Source organism: Vulpes vulpes, unplaced genomic scaffold (assembly GCF_048418805.1).
Source record: "Vulpes vulpes isolate BD-2025 unplaced genomic scaffold, VulVul3 u000000674, whole genome shotgun sequence".
In the NCBI taxonomy this organism is placed as follows: domain Eukaryota; kingdom Metazoa; phylum Chordata; class Mammalia; order Carnivora; family Canidae; genus Vulpes; species Vulpes vulpes.
In genome coordinates, this window is record NW_027325812.1 from 1 (window position 1) to 17190 (window position 17190).

At 50.3% G+C, this 17190-nt stretch overlaps 1 protein-coding gene across 29 annotated transcripts; it reads right to left on the minus strand.

The window, feature by feature from the left end:
* Window positions 1–1384: 1384 nt before the first annotated feature.
* On the minus strand, window positions 1385–16348 carry PAN2 (poly(A) specific ribonuclease subunit PAN2). Of its 29 annotated transcripts, none has more exons than XR_003235428.2 (27): window positions 15816–16348; window positions 15275–15405; window positions 14365–14633; window positions 11012–11181; window positions 10781–10901; window positions 10541–10618; window positions 9879–10146; window positions 9128–9470; window positions 8830–8926; window positions 7863–7982; window positions 7531–7650; window positions 7126–7254; window positions 6799–6998; window positions 6543–6691; window positions 6312–6418; window positions 6013–6111; window positions 5585–5658; window positions 5332–5479; window positions 4889–4944; window positions 4708–4767; window positions 4393–4483; window positions 3631–3788; window positions 3388–3531; window positions 3065–3244; window positions 2848–2941; window positions 2374–2571; window positions 1385–2081 (listed from the first exon to the last, which is right to left on the minus strand). XR_003235428.2 is itself a non-coding variant. In XM_026001939.2 (27 exons), exons 1-27 carry the CDS (start codon window positions 16229–16231, stop codon window positions 2047–2049), a joined length of 4128 nt encoding a protein of 1375 aa, XP_025857724.1. In that variant the 5' UTR covers window positions 16232–16343; the 3' UTR covers window positions 1385–2046. The 29 variants fall into 29 exon arrangements, 18 of the variants coding, with proteins under 18 accessions (XP_025857724.1, XP_025857722.1, XP_025857721.1 ...); XR_011999348.1 differs by having other exon boundaries at window positions 2374–2603; XR_011999351.1 differs by having other exon boundaries at window positions 4889–5060.
* Window positions 16349–17190: the final 842 nt, after the last annotated feature.

Sequence of the window (17190 nt, forward strand, 5' to 3'; positions counted from 1 at the left end):
ATTCCCAACCCCCGCAATCCCTCATCCCGAGGCCTACAAAGGCCGCACTGTGACTCTGGCTCTCCTTTTCAGGAAATGGCCAGGACACAAAGGGGCTCCTGTGTGCCCAGCGCTAGAGGGCTCGGCCTCCCCCTCCAAACTCGGGGCTCAGCCTCAGACACTGCGGCGACAGGTGAGGCCCCACGTGTCGGTCCTTCAGCTTCGGCCGCGGGGGCTCCCAGGGTGACGGGGCAGCTGCGGAGCGGCGGCGGGCGAGGAGCGGGGCGGCCGACTGCGGCCGGGAAGCGGCGCGGCGGCGGGCGGGAGACGAGCGCTCGGCGACCGGCCTACGTGCAGCCAGCAGCGTGGATTCCCATTCCCATTCCCGCGCCCGCGCCCGCTGCCGCTGCCTACTCCCGCGCGCACCAGCCCCCTTCTCGGGACGCCGCCTCTGCCCTCGCTCCGGGCCACCCCCGACTCTCGGTGCCGCTCGCAGCCGTCCCACCTCTGCTCCCGGGGCCGCCGCCGTGGCCCAGGCGCTCCGGACGGCCGCACTCGCCCTTCGGCGCCGGCCCCAGCACCTGGCGGCTGGGGAGCGGGCTGCCCAGGCTTCCCCGGGGCGCGCCGGCTCTTCCCAGGCACGTCCGCCCCGGCGACTGCCGGCCCCGGCTCCCCGCGCTCTAAGCCGGCGCCCAAGCGGGGTCCGGGGCGCGGCGGCGCGAGCCCCACACCGGGGACCGACCCCACACCCGCCCCTCCAAACTCTCGCGCGAACAGGCAGCTCCGGAGCGCCTTCCCGGCAGCGAGGACCCCGGGGGCTCGCAGAAGGACCCAGACTTGCGTGGCGAGCAGCTCCACGTGACCACCAGGGGTCAGCCGAAGAATAGGAGTGGCCGGAGCACGGCCGGAGCGCGGCGTGGCGTCGGCAGGCGCAGGGCCGCGCGCCGGGCCAGGTGGCTCAGGACCTTCCCCGAGAGGTGCGCGGCCGGCGGGCGACCGCCCTCGTTTCAGGTCAGCAGACTACATCTCCCAGGAAGCACTGCTGCAGCACGGACCCGTAGTACCAGCGGGGCTTAAGATAGCCCGAAACCTGTAGCCCGTCAGCTTCCCCAACTTTCCATCTACGCAATTAACCAGGAAACCAAGCCGCACGTCTTAAAAGAATCAGCGTTAGGGTACTCGGCAGCCATAAGGAAGACCTAACATCATCCAGGAAAGACACACTTCTATTTCTCCAATATCCTCGACCTTGAACTCCAGAGCTTCACCTTCATTTCTATGTGGGAACTTGAAAAGTTGTTTTTTTTTTTTTTCCAGTTGTTATAGAAAGCCAACACAAAGAAAGGAGGGCTGAAGTTAGAGCATCCCATACTCGCAGGTCTCTAATGACATAGATGACAGCCAATAATATTTTTGATTTTATTTTATAAAACATGCAGTTTAAAACAAAATTTTAAAAAATAACAAAACTTGGGACAGGAGAGTGGATGGAAGACAGATGCTTCTCAGCTGTCAGCAGGAGTGAAGCCAGCAGCCAAGCTTTGTCTAGGACCCAAAGGGCCTTTTGGCAATGATGGTGTTGGCAACACTGGTTTGCTAGGGCCACCGATGCTCTATGTCCTGGCCCCTCCAGGCATCCCTCAAGCAGTCAGAGACAGACCTGAGCTGTCTTAAGTTACTGTTGTAAGCCTGTCACTGTCCAGGACTTCAGTCCTTAGCCAACTAGGAACCAAGAGTACTGGTTCCCGGAGTGGGTTATTTGTTTGCCTGGATATTAATTACCCAGGATATTTATTGAGAATACAAATTACTTTCCATTTAGGTCAATCCTAGACTCTTTTTCTGGCCTGCTATTTTGCAAAGGATGAAAAAGGAATCTGGCTCCTCTTCCCTTTGCAACAACTCTGCTGCATTCCAGTTCTATTAATAGCACCATCTGTAGACCCTGAGCAGGTCCAGTTCTGGAAGCAGATAAGGTAGAGCCAACTTGGGAAGCCATCTCCTGGTTCTGGGGCCACAGAACTTCCACAGAAGGGAGAGGGCGTAGTTTGCTGGGAGAAGGTGAGGTCAAAGTGCCAACACTGAAGAGAAGACAGCTGCATCTGTCAGAGACAAAACCAAGAGTGTTGACTTTTAAGGTGAGTGGAGAAAAAAGCAGAGCAAACCTGTGGCAAACATTTTAGAACTGGGCAAGAAGAGGTTAGGATCAATGCAGAGTTTCAATGAAAAGAATTTATTTTACTGAAGATTAAGTGCTTTGTAAACTTTTGAGTGCTTTACAAATATAAGGTAGGGGTGGTACGGTTGTTGACATCACTATGATCGTTATTATAATCGTGGGTATAATATTCATATACGCAATCAAAACCCACCCTGACCCATCCCAGGTCTTACTCTTGGGACTTGTCTGGCCCTCAGGTTCAGGCACTTTCCAGTCCATCTTCCGGCCCTTCTCATAAAGACCCTTGAGGACTTTGTGGAAGGATTCAGGCTCAGTGCCATTTTTGCTTAGCTCCAGATATTTTCGGTAGAGCTGAAGGGCTGTGCGGGCATCCTCAATACTGTCATGGGTTTCCCCTTGAATCTTCAAGTCTACGGGAATTAGAGGTGGAATAGTTTGGGACCTAGCAAAGGAAGATAAGAACATGTCCCCAACTCACATCTCCAGCTCCCAATAAACAATGAAAAACTTGACTACCCCTGCAGGAAAGAGCCAAACACCATCCCTAGTGCAGAGGAATACTGAAGCTACTTAAATCCATTAGTAAGTCTTAGTACTCAGGGCCCTCCCTACTCCTTTGACAACTCCCAACATTTTTTCCTGCTCTTAATGAGCACTACAAGGACCTACAAGGTACACCAACTCACCTAAAAAGTACCAAGCAAGGAATCGCAGGGAAATCATTCGTTTTCGGGGCATATGAAAGAGATAGACAGTGTCAAGGACTTGGTCCTTGGGCACCTGGCAGAGATAAAAGAGTGGGAGACTGAAGGCAGGCGATCTGTAATTTCCCATTCTCCAAAAGCACAATATATACCCTAAAGGGCCCACATTCACAGAGTCTTAAAAGAACCCTGCCCGAACCATGAGGTTGATGACCCGGAAATCCTTCTGTAGACCATGACCCACAAACTTGACTCCAATGTCTATAAGAAAACGAAGCTTTAAGTAGGTAGACTTGAGAGTTGTGAGGTGCTTAGAGGAAATCTTGGCATCTAGGTCTCCTGGCTTTATCCCCGAGTACTGAGTCAAGTAATCCACCACCTAGGCATAGAGAAAAGGATAAGTCACTCAGGAACTGAAGGGCAGAGTCTCCTCCTACGCCTCTTCCCTGTGTTCTAGAGCGCTCTACATAAGCACAAGGTCTGTCTCACTTGTGAGACTCTGGTCTGTCCATATCTTAATACCTGTTCCTGGGTAGAAATGTAGTCATCAATGAAGGGGATACCCTCATTGGGTCCTTGGCCTCGAACACAGGTAATCCTCGCTACTGACATCTGGCTCGGTTTGATGGTAGACTTGGTGCCATCACTGCGTAACTCTGCTTCCTCCTACGTGAGAAGAGTTGATAAGGAAATCAGAGAACTGCTTATGACTTCTAGTATCTCCAGAGTTCAGGTCTAACACCACATCCTTTTGGACTTGATTACCTCATTAAGGGTGACAAACTCAGCATCCAGGCCCACCAGGTCCCCAACCTGTGGCATCTCATTCAGCATCAGTGGAATAAAAGTAGTGTGTGTTTTCCGTTGCTTCCGTGCTAGTGAGGCTTCAGCCAGCAGGACACTGGCTTCAATAGGGTTCTTGACTGGAAGGGAAAATCCAGAAAACATAGGGCTGGGGATGGGGAAGTAACCAGGGGAGGGAAACCCACAATGGCTGACCAGAGGCTGGGTCTACACTGTGACCCTTCAATAATCAATGAATGTGAGTAAAAAGATCATGTCTGATAAACAGATAGATGGAACACATCAACACTATTAAGAGAGATGCTAAGAAAAAAACAAAAAAGCAGAAAGGAAAGAGTAAGCCGTGGACTTTAGCTTAAAAACTCCAGAAGAATAAAGTTGCAGGGAAACTATGTCTAAAGGCACCAAAAAGGAACTTAGTAAGGAGCTAATCTCCAAAAGAAGGAAGCTTCACTTGGGGAGAAGAATGGTTAGACTCAAAATCAAAACCTTAGCCATTCTGATCAGATTTCCCCCTAGCACCTCTTCCCCAATATACCTCAGGATCTCCAGGTTCTAATTTTAAGGCCTGATGAACAGGAATCTCTTTAGTATCCCTGGAAATAGTGAACACTGTTACCTATCCTCACCTTAACAAGCTCTCTTTCTAAAGACCAATTTTTTTTTTTTCCTAAAGACCAATTTACACTGCCCACACCCTTCAGTCTATTCTGTATCACTTACTGTTCAGGTTGTATTTGGAATTAAGATTCCTTTTGACGTAATAAAGGATAGCAGGCACTTTCCAACTCATGTCAAACTGCACAGCTTCATGCTATAAAAGAAAAAGCGCTTAATGGCCTATGTATATGCCCCCTTTTCCTTTTTTCCTAGCCAGACAGAAGACAGAAATCAGATGCTATTTTTAATTCTGCTAATGCTTTTTATTCTTGAGGATCCATCCCTTCCTCCTGAATCTGCCTGGCATTCTCTAGGGCACTGAGGATGAGAATGCTAGGAAAATGGGAGACAGAGAAAATGGAATGTGTTACAACTAACCTTATCAATAGGTTCAATAAGAAAGTCATTGAAGAGATACCACTGCTGGTGGGTAACACCCTGTGGAGAAGATACAGAAAAAGACTGATGCCAAAGTGACAGCTGGGCCACTCCGGCTCAGACCCGGGACACCACTGTGGCTACCACCAGGAGTGTCCCTGCCTTGTGTAGTCTCACTCACCTCCTTACGCTGGTGGTAGGTCTCTCCAACTTTGATGTGAGCCACCAGGCTGCCCCCTGTGCGTGAGTCCAGGATGTGTACCACAGTAGCCATCAGGTCATACACATAGACACCATGCTCCTCCTCTGCCCTGGCTGGGCCCCACTGTGAGGGGGGTACCCAGGCTGCTAAGCTAAGTTTAAGGATGGGGAAGGAAGGGGAATGGGGATGGAGGGCACGGAGTTTGGGGAATGAGGATGGGGGACCAGGGCAGGTTATCTCCATCCTAGCCCATCTATGATTCTCAATACTGAACTGAGTCACTCTGGAAAAGCCCACAACTGGTAAATATGTGGCTTTATGCCCTTCCTTTTCCCTATACCAAGTTCCATCTACCCCTTGTCCTGCTTCTGTCCCAACCTTCTCTCCCTTATTCCCCTTTCTCTTCCCAGTTGTTCAACAACCTGTATCTCATCGCCATCAGTCCAATTGCAAACATCCAGCCCTTTGTTCTTGGTCATCTTCATGCGAATGGAGAAAGGAAGCCAGACGTTCTTCAATTCCTCAACGGAGGAACACATCAGCATACCCTCTGGACTCCCTAGTTCTTTCCTATCAGGACAAGAGAATTAGAAATTTGTTCTGAAATCTAGCCAGTGACAAGAGGAGCCACAGGGTAGCTCAATCCTTTGACTACACCCCCAAGTCAGTACCTACCAATCAGCCAAAGCAAACTCTTTGTTTTTGGAGATTTCCCCACCATGCTTCTTTATGGCCATCTTAAAGGCAACCTGAACACAAAAGAAAAACTGATTTCCAGGGTGCGTGGGTGGCTCAGTTGGTTAAACGTCTGACTTTAAAACCTCCAACTCTTGGTTTCAGCTCAACTCATGATCTCAATGTCATGGGATAGAGCCCTGAGTCAGGCTCTGCACATAGCAGAGTGCGTTTGTCCCTTTCCCTCTGCTCCTCCCCCTCCATGCACGCGCATGCACGCTCTCTCTCTCCCTCCATCCCTTAAATGGATACATAAAATCTTTAAAAAAAAAATCTGATTCCCCAGAACATTCATCATAAATGGAGCACAGAAGGGAGAGAAAATGAAAAAGTACACCTAAAGCTCTGCTTCCAGCCCTGGCCCTTACCTCAGCCTGCACTCTCCAGAAATCAGCTTCTTTCAAGCTGTTCACCTCACAGTTGATGACAAGAATATCTGGCAGATGGCGGATGTTGCGGGTCTGAATCTGAGAGAGAAAAAAAACAATAACAACCAAGGAAAGGCAGGGAGCCTACGGGACAGAAACCAGGACAGGAAGAGTAAAACCTGGACCTGTGCTTTCAAACTGAGGTCTTCCCACTCCCTAAATCCCTGGATGGCAGCGCTGACCCAGCTAGTCCCGGAGGTGACCAAAGGCAAGTCAGTCCCCAACATGGGAGGACTCACCGTGGGCTGGTACTTCTCACAGTTGTCACACCAAGCCTGTGTATTCTGCTCCAGGCAGATGCTTCGCTTCAGCACCTGAGCAAAGTCACAACTCTTCCCGGTTTTATCTGAGGAGAAACTGGATGCTTCACTCTACGTTCTTCCTTCGGCCCACTGTTAGCCCCCCAACACCCTTTGCTTGATGTTATGGGACATCTGGGGGAGCCTTCCCACCCCAGCTGCAGGGTATACCGCTGGTGCTACCCTCGGGGTAGGAGAGCGTGAAGAGCAGGGTGGATGAGGCTCGCACGGTCTCACTGCCACAGCGGCAGAGGCTGCAGTTCTCCATCTCACAGCTGAACAGCTGCCCGATGACAGAGTCCCCCGATGAGCAAAAGCTGCTAAGAGTGGGGAAGGCAACGTATGCACATGGACGCAGTTAGGAGACCCTCTAAGTCACAGAGGGGCCTGTCACATGGCTTTCACTGTTCATGGCCTGATTTCATACCTGACTCCAGCACCTCGATAAGCCTGGGGTACTTCGAGCTCCTGCATATCCTGATGCAGCTGAGTAAGAATGAAGCGATTCCACCTCTGAATAAGCCTGGCCAGACTGCCTTTGCCTGATGCCTCATCTGAGTCAGCCAGGATCAGACCAAGCGCCGATGCCTCAGGGATGGTGCGGAATGCCCGAAGAAAATTACTGCCCTGGAATCCAGGAAGTGTGTTGGTAAAATGGGGCAGTTTTCTCTTTTGTGGCCATTTGCACAGCACTGTCCCTGCCTGCTCTCCACCCCCCTTCCCCTTTTATGCTCTCAGGTCTTTAGACACTGACCTGACAAGGGTCACCTCGAGAGAGATCCAACATGTGGAAGAGGAAGCCCAGCTCACATGCCAGGCAGAACTCCTTCTGGCAAAGATGGTTCTGGATTAGACAGCGGACAGGCTCCAGGAAGTAGAGCACCTTGGGGGAGAGCGAGAGAACTTGAGGCAGGAAACCAGTATAGGGAAGAAGAAAGATAAGAAAGTTAAGCGAGCTGGTGAAGAACCCAGAGCAGGAGTCCACTGCAGGATGGAGTGCACAGAGGAGACCTGAAGGCTGCACAGCAAAAAAGAGCAGTAGCAGAGGCCATGATAAAGTGGGCTTGGTTGGAGAGGCCTAGAAAGAGAGTGGCTGTGGGACCCCAGAGAAGGACCAAGGCAATAGGCATGTTCAAGTCACAGGCATACCCACTCTTACCTGGATCATGCAGTTACAGTAGGCATTGGGGATGTGGGGCTCTAATCCAGCAAACAGGGTCTTATTGTAGTGTTTGAAGTCAAAGTCCTCCAGCCCTAGCTTGGAGTATTTGATGGTTACCTGAGGCAGAAACAGTCTGAGCAAGATGAAGATATCCTCAGGGTGCCCTAAATCTTCACAGTAGTCATACCTTCCCCAGAACTTCCCCCCGGAGTCCAGGTGGTAGGTGAAGGCTTCTCAACAGTCCTTCAGTCCTTTCCCTTATGACACCCTTTCCCCAGGGAACCTTTCCCCACATCCCAGAGGGCTCCTTCCTTGGTATCCCCCCGCACCTTGCGGTATTTCTTAGAGACCATGTGGAGATGTGGCTCCTCTTCCCGCCCTATCGGTGACTCAGTGACCTGGCTGAAGCTGTCAAATTCACTGTCTGACTCCTTGAGTCGGTAAGGAATCTAGAATTTTTAAGAAGTAATTTTATTGGATGTCTTAATTATCTTTGGTTTCTCTCTCTCACACACACACACACACACACCTTTATCCCCACACTGAACCTTCTAATTTCATGGGGTTTTCAGCAGCCACTGCTTCCTTTTTATTCCTGCTGCCACCACCCCACCTCATCACAGCTGGACAACTAAGATGGCTTCCACACCAGGCTCTGCACATTCACTCTATCGGGTTCCCCCTAACAAACTCTCCCAAAATTTCAGTGCATCACTTCCCCCACTATACACTGGCATTCAAGGCTTCACAACTGGGCCTTTCCGACCTTAACATCTTGCGATTTCCCCACAGTAACCACTGCTCCAGCCAGACAGGTCCAATCACAGTCCCCATCAGACATGCCTTTTGCAGTTATGCTTCTTGAGACCTCTGCCAACACTGATCTCTCATCTTGAACATGCTCCCATGTTACCTTCTACTTTTCCATCTTTCATCTTTCCAGCTCAATATCTACCTTTCTCAGTAAGTCTTCCCCGACCACTCTGGCCCAGAGTAACCCTTTCCCCAAACAGTCCTGGCACTGAATACTTAAAAACACTCCTTCAGCATTTAACAAGAGAACTTGTCACAGACAGGTCTTATCTTTGCCAACCAAATACTAAACTTCTTAACAGCAAAGACTGTCTTCTGTGTCTCTGAATTCCCCTAATACCCAGCATGGTACCTTCAATTCAGTAGGCCTCAAAAAAACCTTTAATGACTAAAAGGAAAACCTGCTGAGGACCAGTAAGGAAACAAGACAGGAGAAATGCCAGGGGCTGCTGTTGGCGCTGAGCCTCTCTCCCCTGAACGTACCTGATTGCGCAGCCTGGTGCGGGGGTTGGGCGCATAGCCAATGAAGCCCACCTTCTTCATGGTGCGGAGAATCTCTGCATCCACAGGGGGCGCTCGCCTGTAATGCAGTAGAGTTCTAGGGCTTGAAGGTTGTGGTGTCTGGCCATCAAATCCCCAACCCCCAAGGAACCAGAAAAAAAGAAGATACTGAGGGCAGACAAAAATCAGGAAAGGAAGAGACTACTACAGGGCTTCCTGAGAAATCAGGTATCTCAGCCCTTTCCCCCTCCCTCCTTTTGGCTCAGATGCAAGGTACAACCTGGGGGCTGGCGCTGAGTTGGCGGCAGGCCAATCCGAGAGAAGCGCGTCGGTAGTGAGCGGGACAGGGATGAGGGAAAGAGGCAGCAGGTCCTGACTCCAGTCCAGAGGAGGCAGTGAGTCCACGAGACAGGGTAGAGCAAACTCGGTCTCACGGGAGTAAGGGTTGAAGGAAGGCTCAGGGGAATCAGTCCAGAGGTGCACACAGCCCTCAGAATCCCCAAAGGCTAGGGCCTGCTTGCTGGCCGATACGTCAAATGTCATTAGTAGAGGCCCCACAGGATTCACATGAAAGATGTCTGCTGGGTTGGCCAGGCCTGTGGGCTCACAAAACTGGCACTGCCCTAGAAGAGAAGAGGAAGCCCAGTGAGCCCTGGAAGCTGAAAGGGGGCCATCCTGTTATGCCCCTCCTACCCTCTTGCCCTGGTATCAAAGAAAGATGGGGCCTAAATTTATGCCTAGAGATACAAAGAATACCATCAGATGCCTTCCCATAAACCACAGGCAAGTTTGCTCCTCAGTAAAGGCAGTTCTAAAGCTGTTTTGCCTGCCCCACCTTTATCTTTTTCTGTGTTCTTCACATTCAGGAAGAAATTAAAGCTCTAATCTCTGATCCAACCTAAATGAGACCCTGATAGCCTGCTAAAAGGTTCCTAGTTTCTCCAACAAAGAGGTTCCTGGGAGTATAGTCCTGCTGCCTAGTTCTCCTTCATACATCAGCCCCTCCTACCCCTCCCTACATTCCTTCCTACCTGACTGGGAGATGATAGCAAGTCGGGACGTGTAGGTAGGGATGAAGCGCAAAAAGGCGGGATCCACGTGTACTTGAAGTGGTGTGATGGCACGCATCATACGCAGATCATACACCTTCAGGAAACGGTCACAGGCCAGGCCAGTGAGGCGACTGGAGAAGCCACAGGCAGCCAGTAGGTTGCCATGCACATCAAAATCTGACAGACTCCCTGAGAAAGCGTCGAACTCATGCTCCACCTTAAAAGTGCGAAGGTCTCGCAGGGAAACCTGAAGAAGAGATGCCTTGGTTATCTTCCAACACTGTCATCAAGAAAAGTACCTGCCACTACCTAACCCTGTGAGGCCCCTGCCCAAAGAACTAAGGCTCTAGGATACAGGCAATGAAAACACAGAAAAGGTGTTAAAAAGAAAAAAAAGAAAAGCCACGAGCTGGAAGGGACCCCAAAGAGAATTCTTGCTTATTCTTTTGCCTCCAAGGTACAATCTCATTACCATAGAAAACATGAGGCTAAAAGATAATCTAGAAGAACATGGCTGAGGAGGAACTTGGTTGATTCCTCTAGTCCCTCCCACTACCCAGAATGCGAGGGAAAGGAGGAGCCCAAGCACATGTGTAATGAAACAGGGCCTTGTGGTAGGAAGAAACACAGAACCAAGCCACCTTGCCAGATGTGTGGCCACAGAAGAAGAAGCGATTTGTCTGTCTCATAATGGTGACTCCGGGCGTCTCGACTGCGTACTGCGGAGGAAAGCAGGAAATACCCGTGAGAATAATTCTTCCCACAGACCAAAGGAATAGAAAGGTCGCGCACACACTTAGGCATGTTCACAGCCCAGCTACATCCCCGGCCCCCAGAACGTCTCAGACCCGGCCTGGGTCTTTCCTGCCCCAGGCCTGTACCTTCTGAGTCTCCTGGACAGTGTTAAGGTCAATCTCCAGTATGTGGTTCTGCAGCCCGCCAACAAGCAGAGTGCTGCTATCCGTCAGCAGGACACTGTGCATATCCTCACTCTCATCTAGCCTGTGGGGGGAGGAAAGGCTAAGGGACCTGGTTCTCAGAAGCTTCCAATTCTTTAGCCTTCCCATTCTAGGAGGGACCCTCTTTCCCAGGCCAGAGCTGAGAAGACTTACAGGTAATCAAATATAATGAGGCCCCCACGGGCCATATACTTGAGGTTGTTCTTGGTGAGAAAAAGGATACCATTTTCCAGGCTCTGGATCTGTCGAATGTCATCACTGCCATTGACCTGAAAGGATGAGTAACGCTCCAAGGCTGGGCCAAAAAATGAAGTGGCATGACCCTGTGGGGGACAGAAAAATGAGACACACCCTGAACGGAAGGGCAGCGCCATCCCAGATACAGGTCAGGGAATGGATGGATGTTGCTCAGCTTTCCTCCACTCTTGCTTGGCCTTTCTGGTTAGCAGCACCTGAAGTGTAAGGCCAGGATCCAATCTAAGTGATAAAGACACTGAGAATAGTATCTGTGTTTAATGCTTTACAAAGTACTTTGTAAACTCTACCTCATTTTATCCTCACAGTGACCCTGCTGAATAGGTAATGGCTCAGCTGGTTAGAACAGTTTCAGGTCAGGGATGGGGGTCCAATCCTCCACTGGCTTGGTTGGTTTCTTTCTTTCTTTCTTTCTTTCTTTTTTTTTTTTTTTTTAAAGATTTTATTTATTTATTCATGAGAGACAGAGAGAGAGAGAGAGGCAGAGACACAGGCAGAGGGAGAAGCAGGCTCCATGCAGGGAGCCCGACATGGGACTCGATCCCAGGTCTCCAGGATCACGCCCTGGGCTGAAGGCAGGCTCTAAACTGCTGAGCCACCCAGGGGTCCCCTCCATTGGCTTTCTTATGTTCCAGTCAAGTCTTAACGTCTACCAGCCACATGGGAAATATGTACTGTGGGTCACAGGCTGGAATAGAGAGAATGTGAAACTCATTCCACCCTTGGCTCCTATGACATCATTCATCATCATCTCTCCTGACTCTTAGCTCACATCTTCTCCTTATGTGCTTCCGTTCAGACCACTCTTAAAAAATAGCTATTCCCAGTTCACCACTTGCTCACTTGAGTCTTCCTAGGTAATTTCATCCACTCTCAAGGTTTTAACCACCCCTGGTCTTAGACTGATGGATTCTAACTCCCTTCCCTAGCCCAAACCACTGCCTCAAGCTTCGAACTTATATATCCTAATACCTACCAAGCATCGCTCTTTAGATATTCTGTGAGAACCCCAAACTCATTACATTCCAAACTAAATTCGTCAATTTTACATCTCAATTATTCTTAACTGTATTCCCTATGGTAGCACGATCAATGTAATGGACTAAGTCACTGGTCATCAACTTAAATCTTACTTACTTCCAAAATATTTCCCAAATCTGTTCTCACGTATAAATCTCTACAGTGCTTCATTCAGGCCCTCATGTTGTATATGAACTGCTACAATAACCTACAAACTGATCTCACGGAGTGTCCCCCTTAAACTCTAAATACTGCTACCACAGTACTCATATCTGATATAAACCTAACCTTATCATTTTTTTTTTTATTATTCATGACAGACAGAGAGAAAGAGAAAGAGAGAGAGAGAGGCAGAGACACAGGCAGAGGGAGAAGCAGACTCCATGCAGGGAGCCCAACGTGGGACTTGATCCCGGGTCTCCAGGATCAAACCCCGGGCGGAAGGCAGCGCTAAACCGCTGGGCCACCAGGGCTGCCCTAACCTTACCGTTCTGGATAAAAATCTTCTATAGTGTGAAAGCTCAACTTCAAGCTCTTATAACCCTGCATGTGGTTTTTCTAGAATGTTCTCCCCCCCCCCCCTCCCCCCCAGATATCTCCATGGCTTCCTCTCTGCATTCTAGAGAAGTTAGAATGGACATCCTGGCCTCCAGGTCTCTACTCAAATGTGCCTTTATGAGAGAGACCTTTCCCTGACCCAATAATCTAAACAGTAACACCTCCCACCCTTCATTACCTCAACCACCTTAGTCCACTTTATTTTCCTTAAAGATGCTAAACGATATCTGATATATTATAAATATATTTTGGTTGGGGACGCCTGGGTGGCTCACCAGTTGAGCATCTGCCTTTGGCTCAGGGCGTGATCCCAGGGTCCGAGATCAAGTCCCACATCAGACTCCTTGTGGGGAGCCTGCTTCTCCCTCTTCCTGTATCTCTGCTTCTCTCTATATATCTCTCATGAATAAATAAAATCTTTAAAAACATATGTATATGTATATATTTTTTGTTGTTGTTGTCTTTTTAAATGTTTTTTCTAAACCTAGACCACAGAGCAAGGTCTGGCACCTAGTAGGTGCTCAAAAAACACTAGTTGAATGGAATAATGTCTAACTCTTCACCTTTATCTTCCAGTACAGTAAATCTTAATTGCTTATAGTTCCTGCACTCTGAAGTCAGTGTATATCGTCCTGGGAATGTTATATTCTATTGCTTTTGCCAAGATAGCATTTCCCCCTCTTTTCACCTGACTCCCACTCACCTCTCAGAAAAGGACTTCGGTGTCACTTCCTTCTGGAGGCCCTCTGACCCTTCTCCACCCAGTACATATTTTTATACTGGCACTTAGTCTATATCTTACATTTATAATTAATAAGTGAAACAATTTAGGTTCTTCTAAAATATCACAAAGTTATCTGTTTATGTATCATTTCTTCCTCATTATTCTATAAATTCCTCAGGGCAAGGATTATGTTTTATTCTGCTTTATTCCCTACACCTAGCATAACATAAACACTGCCTACTGAAATGAATGTATTAACAAAAAAGGTCATTCTTTCTGATTAAAAAAAAAAGCACAAATCATGCTCTATGGAAGGTAAATTAGTAAACCAACGATAACATGTTATTTCTTACAGAATCTTGGGCTCTCTAGCATACTGGCAATATAGATGCACATTTTTTTAAAAATTAACATTGATAACTGCTATTAAGAGAGATTAAAATCAGCCAGAGAAGACAAAATGACTCCATATAAGGTATTCAGAAACACGTTTGTTACATTCTATAATTATAAAAATGGAAAACAAAGGAACAGCATTAGAGATTGGATTTGGACACTACAGACTTAACTGATGAGTACACTTATCAAGATTAATCAAAGCTTGGAATGGGCAAATAGTGGTAGAAAAATAATGCCTCTGAATCTTCTCTCTAGATCCTATGGCTCCGTCCACTCCCCTCCTCCTGACTTGACTTAGAGACCCAACTAACTCTCATCACCTCAACTCAGTTCTGCCTCCCAGTAAAGCAGCTGCCCTTGGGCTAAAGCCAGATAAAAGACCTCCAACATCTCTTTTCATCCCTTACAAAGGGGTACAGTTCTTACCCCGTGGCTTCCCACCCACAGCATCTCCTCGTGCAAGTCAAAGTGGGAGACGGAGACAGGCACACCCACTTCGGCCACCACACTGTGCAATTCAGAGTAGACACCTTCCATTATGTGTACTGACTCTGGGACGGGAAGAGCCTCCAAGGCCACCCCGTCCGGATCCAGCTCCACATTCTGTAGCAGACTTGAATTCAGGTGGGCATCCAGGACAGGGTCCAGGGCAGAATGCATGGTGGGGGCATACTCCGCCAGTCCAGAGTCCAGGCCCTCGAAGTTCATGATGACGGCAGATTAGACCCGTGGCACACCCTCCCTTGCAACAGGCCCTTAAGGGGCCTGACCCAACCTTCAGCAGAACAGCACCAGTGGGCCTAGAATGGACATCCTGGCCTGCAAAGGGAAAGAGGTAGCTGAGTCAGTGGCAGGCCCAGGTACTTGTATTCAGTGTGTTCCCGATTATCTGGGCAGGAGGGAGATGAGGCAGGCAGATGTGAGAATGCCAGGTAGGGGAAGAAGCAGGCAGGAAGGGCATGGGCAGGGCGGGTAGGGGTGGAAGTCCTGGCCCCTCTTCTCCCCCAGGCCCTCTGTACTCCCCACCACCCTACTATCTAACTAAGACTTGGCTTCCTTTCCATCTCCCTTCAGGCCTGCTCACTTGCCTGGTTCACCCCAGAACCATCAGTGGAAGGGGCAGCAACTGCGAGACAGGAGTTAGGCAGTGGGGCTAGGGTGCTTGTTTCCCAAAATTAGGGATGAGAGGTGGGGGGTTGGGAGGTGAGACCAAGAGGAGTCAGTTTCCCAGAATCCTCTGCAGTGTTACCAAGGATTCTCCAGGGAAAAATAAGAACGTCCAGTTACCCACAATTGGGGCGGGGGTGGGGGGACATGATGAAAGCGGCTAGTTACCCACAATTCTCTAGGGGAGCCAGAGAAATCAATTACCCAGAATTCTTCCCCGGCAGCGGGGAGGGGAGGGATTAGGGCAGGGGTCAGATGTGTTCTTGGGATGCTTACGGGGATTGGGTCATTACCAAGATTTCTCCATGGCGGATATTTTGGAGCGCGTGGAATTAAAACGAGTAGGGGTAGAGCAAGCGCCGTCAGCTCCGCGGGAAATTCCAGTTTCCCCAATTCTCCCCCGCGCCTGATGCTCAACCAAACCCTACGGCGGGAAGGACGGCGCGTTCCAGTCGGAGCGTCCAATCAGGAAGGGCGCGGGGCTGCCCTCGGCCAATCAGGAGCAGCCAGGTGCCGCCGGCGCCGCGGCAGACGCGTGACGCACGCGCTGGGGCCGCGGGCTACGGGCCGCCGGCGGGGACACACGCGGTCGCCCCGCTGTGCTGCGCGTCGGCGGCGCGGCCCGTTCTCTTTCAGGCTTCCTTAGAACCAAGCTGGAGAACTGGCTGGGAAGCCGAGCTTCCGGCTCGCCGCGACTCGCGCCTCTGGCAGCGGGGCGCCCGGGGTGGAGCCCTGGGAGCGCTGGGTATTCCCGGCAGGGCCGGCGTGCGCCCTCCTCCCGCGGTGCTCGCGGCAGCCGCGCCGCCACCTCACCCCGCTGCCCCCGAGACTCACCGAAATTCGCCGGCATTTCCTATCATTTCCAGGCATGGGGGAGAAAACAGGAAGCGGGAGCCTGGCCCTTGGCCGGCCGGCCGCGCCCTCCGCGGCCCCGCTCGCATCCGTCTGAAACTCCCCGTCCGTGAGGCGCCGCCGCACACGCCCCGTCGTCCCGGGCAGCGAGACCCTCGCCGTGCAGTTCCCCGGCCCCGGAGCCGGCCGTTGTGCCTCGGGGATGAGCACGGCAGGCCGGGACGTCCGCCCGCCCCGACGCTCACGCACTGAGCATCGGCGGTAGTCAGGGATTCAGAGCTTGAGCTGCTGCGGGATGGAAGGTTGGGAGCGGCCTCCACGCCCGTCAGCTCAGCTTCCAAAGGACGCGTAGGGGTCCGCCCCGAAGGAAGGCCCTCACAGGGGCAGAGTTCGCGCATTCTCTCCCAGTACGTGCTGCCAGATACGCTGCAAGGAAAGAACTCCAGGATTTAGAATTCTGGAACTCAGGGATCCTAGAGTCCGTTGGAAAAGTCAAAGACGGAGACAAAGACACCTTAATTCAGAGGGTCTCTCAAACTGATCTGACTTCACAGGTCCCTAGATTTAAAATCTCGGAAAAAGGGATCCCTGCGTGGCTCAGCGGGTGAGCGTCTGCCTGCGGCCCAGGGCCTGACCCCAGGGTCCCTGCACGGAGCCTGCTTCTCCCTCTGCCTGTGTCTCTGCCTCTCTCTCTCTGTGTCTCTCCTGAATAAATACATAAAATCTCTAAAAAAAAAAAAAAAAAAAAAAACTTGGAAAAAGATGGGTGCTGAGAGATCGGACAGTTTGCACATCGTACACTTGGAGAAATTTCCATGTTGAGGTCTCAGATTGAGAAAGGCTTCGCAGACCTATGAGAATTACATGGCCGAAGACCCATGGCAGAGACAGACACCTGGGCTAGATGAGCTGCTTTATAAAGCTGCTTCGTGTCTCCTCGTGGTGTCTAGTGTAATAGAATGATGGAGAATGCAGGTTCTGAAGCCACATTGTCTGCCCGGAATTCTGGCCACTCAGATCTGTGATCTTTGATAAATTACTCACATCCTTCTTCATCTGTAATATAGGGATGATAATAGTACCTACCTCACTGGGCTGTTGTGAGAATTAAATGGGTTAATACATGAAAAGGCCTTGCACCAAGTACTTGGCATAAAGTGAGAGTTGCATGTATATTAGCCCCAGTATTAATTACCTAGGGGAACTTCAGCTGGATTTGGAGTTTGGGCATCCAACTGGAAAGGCTGCTTAGGAGTGTCTTGTGAATGTGATTTGCATAACAGTTGTGGCCCTGCTGACGTCAAGGGGTCACGGCAGCTCCAGGTCAGATCAGTCCTGGAAGTAGTTCCCGCCACAG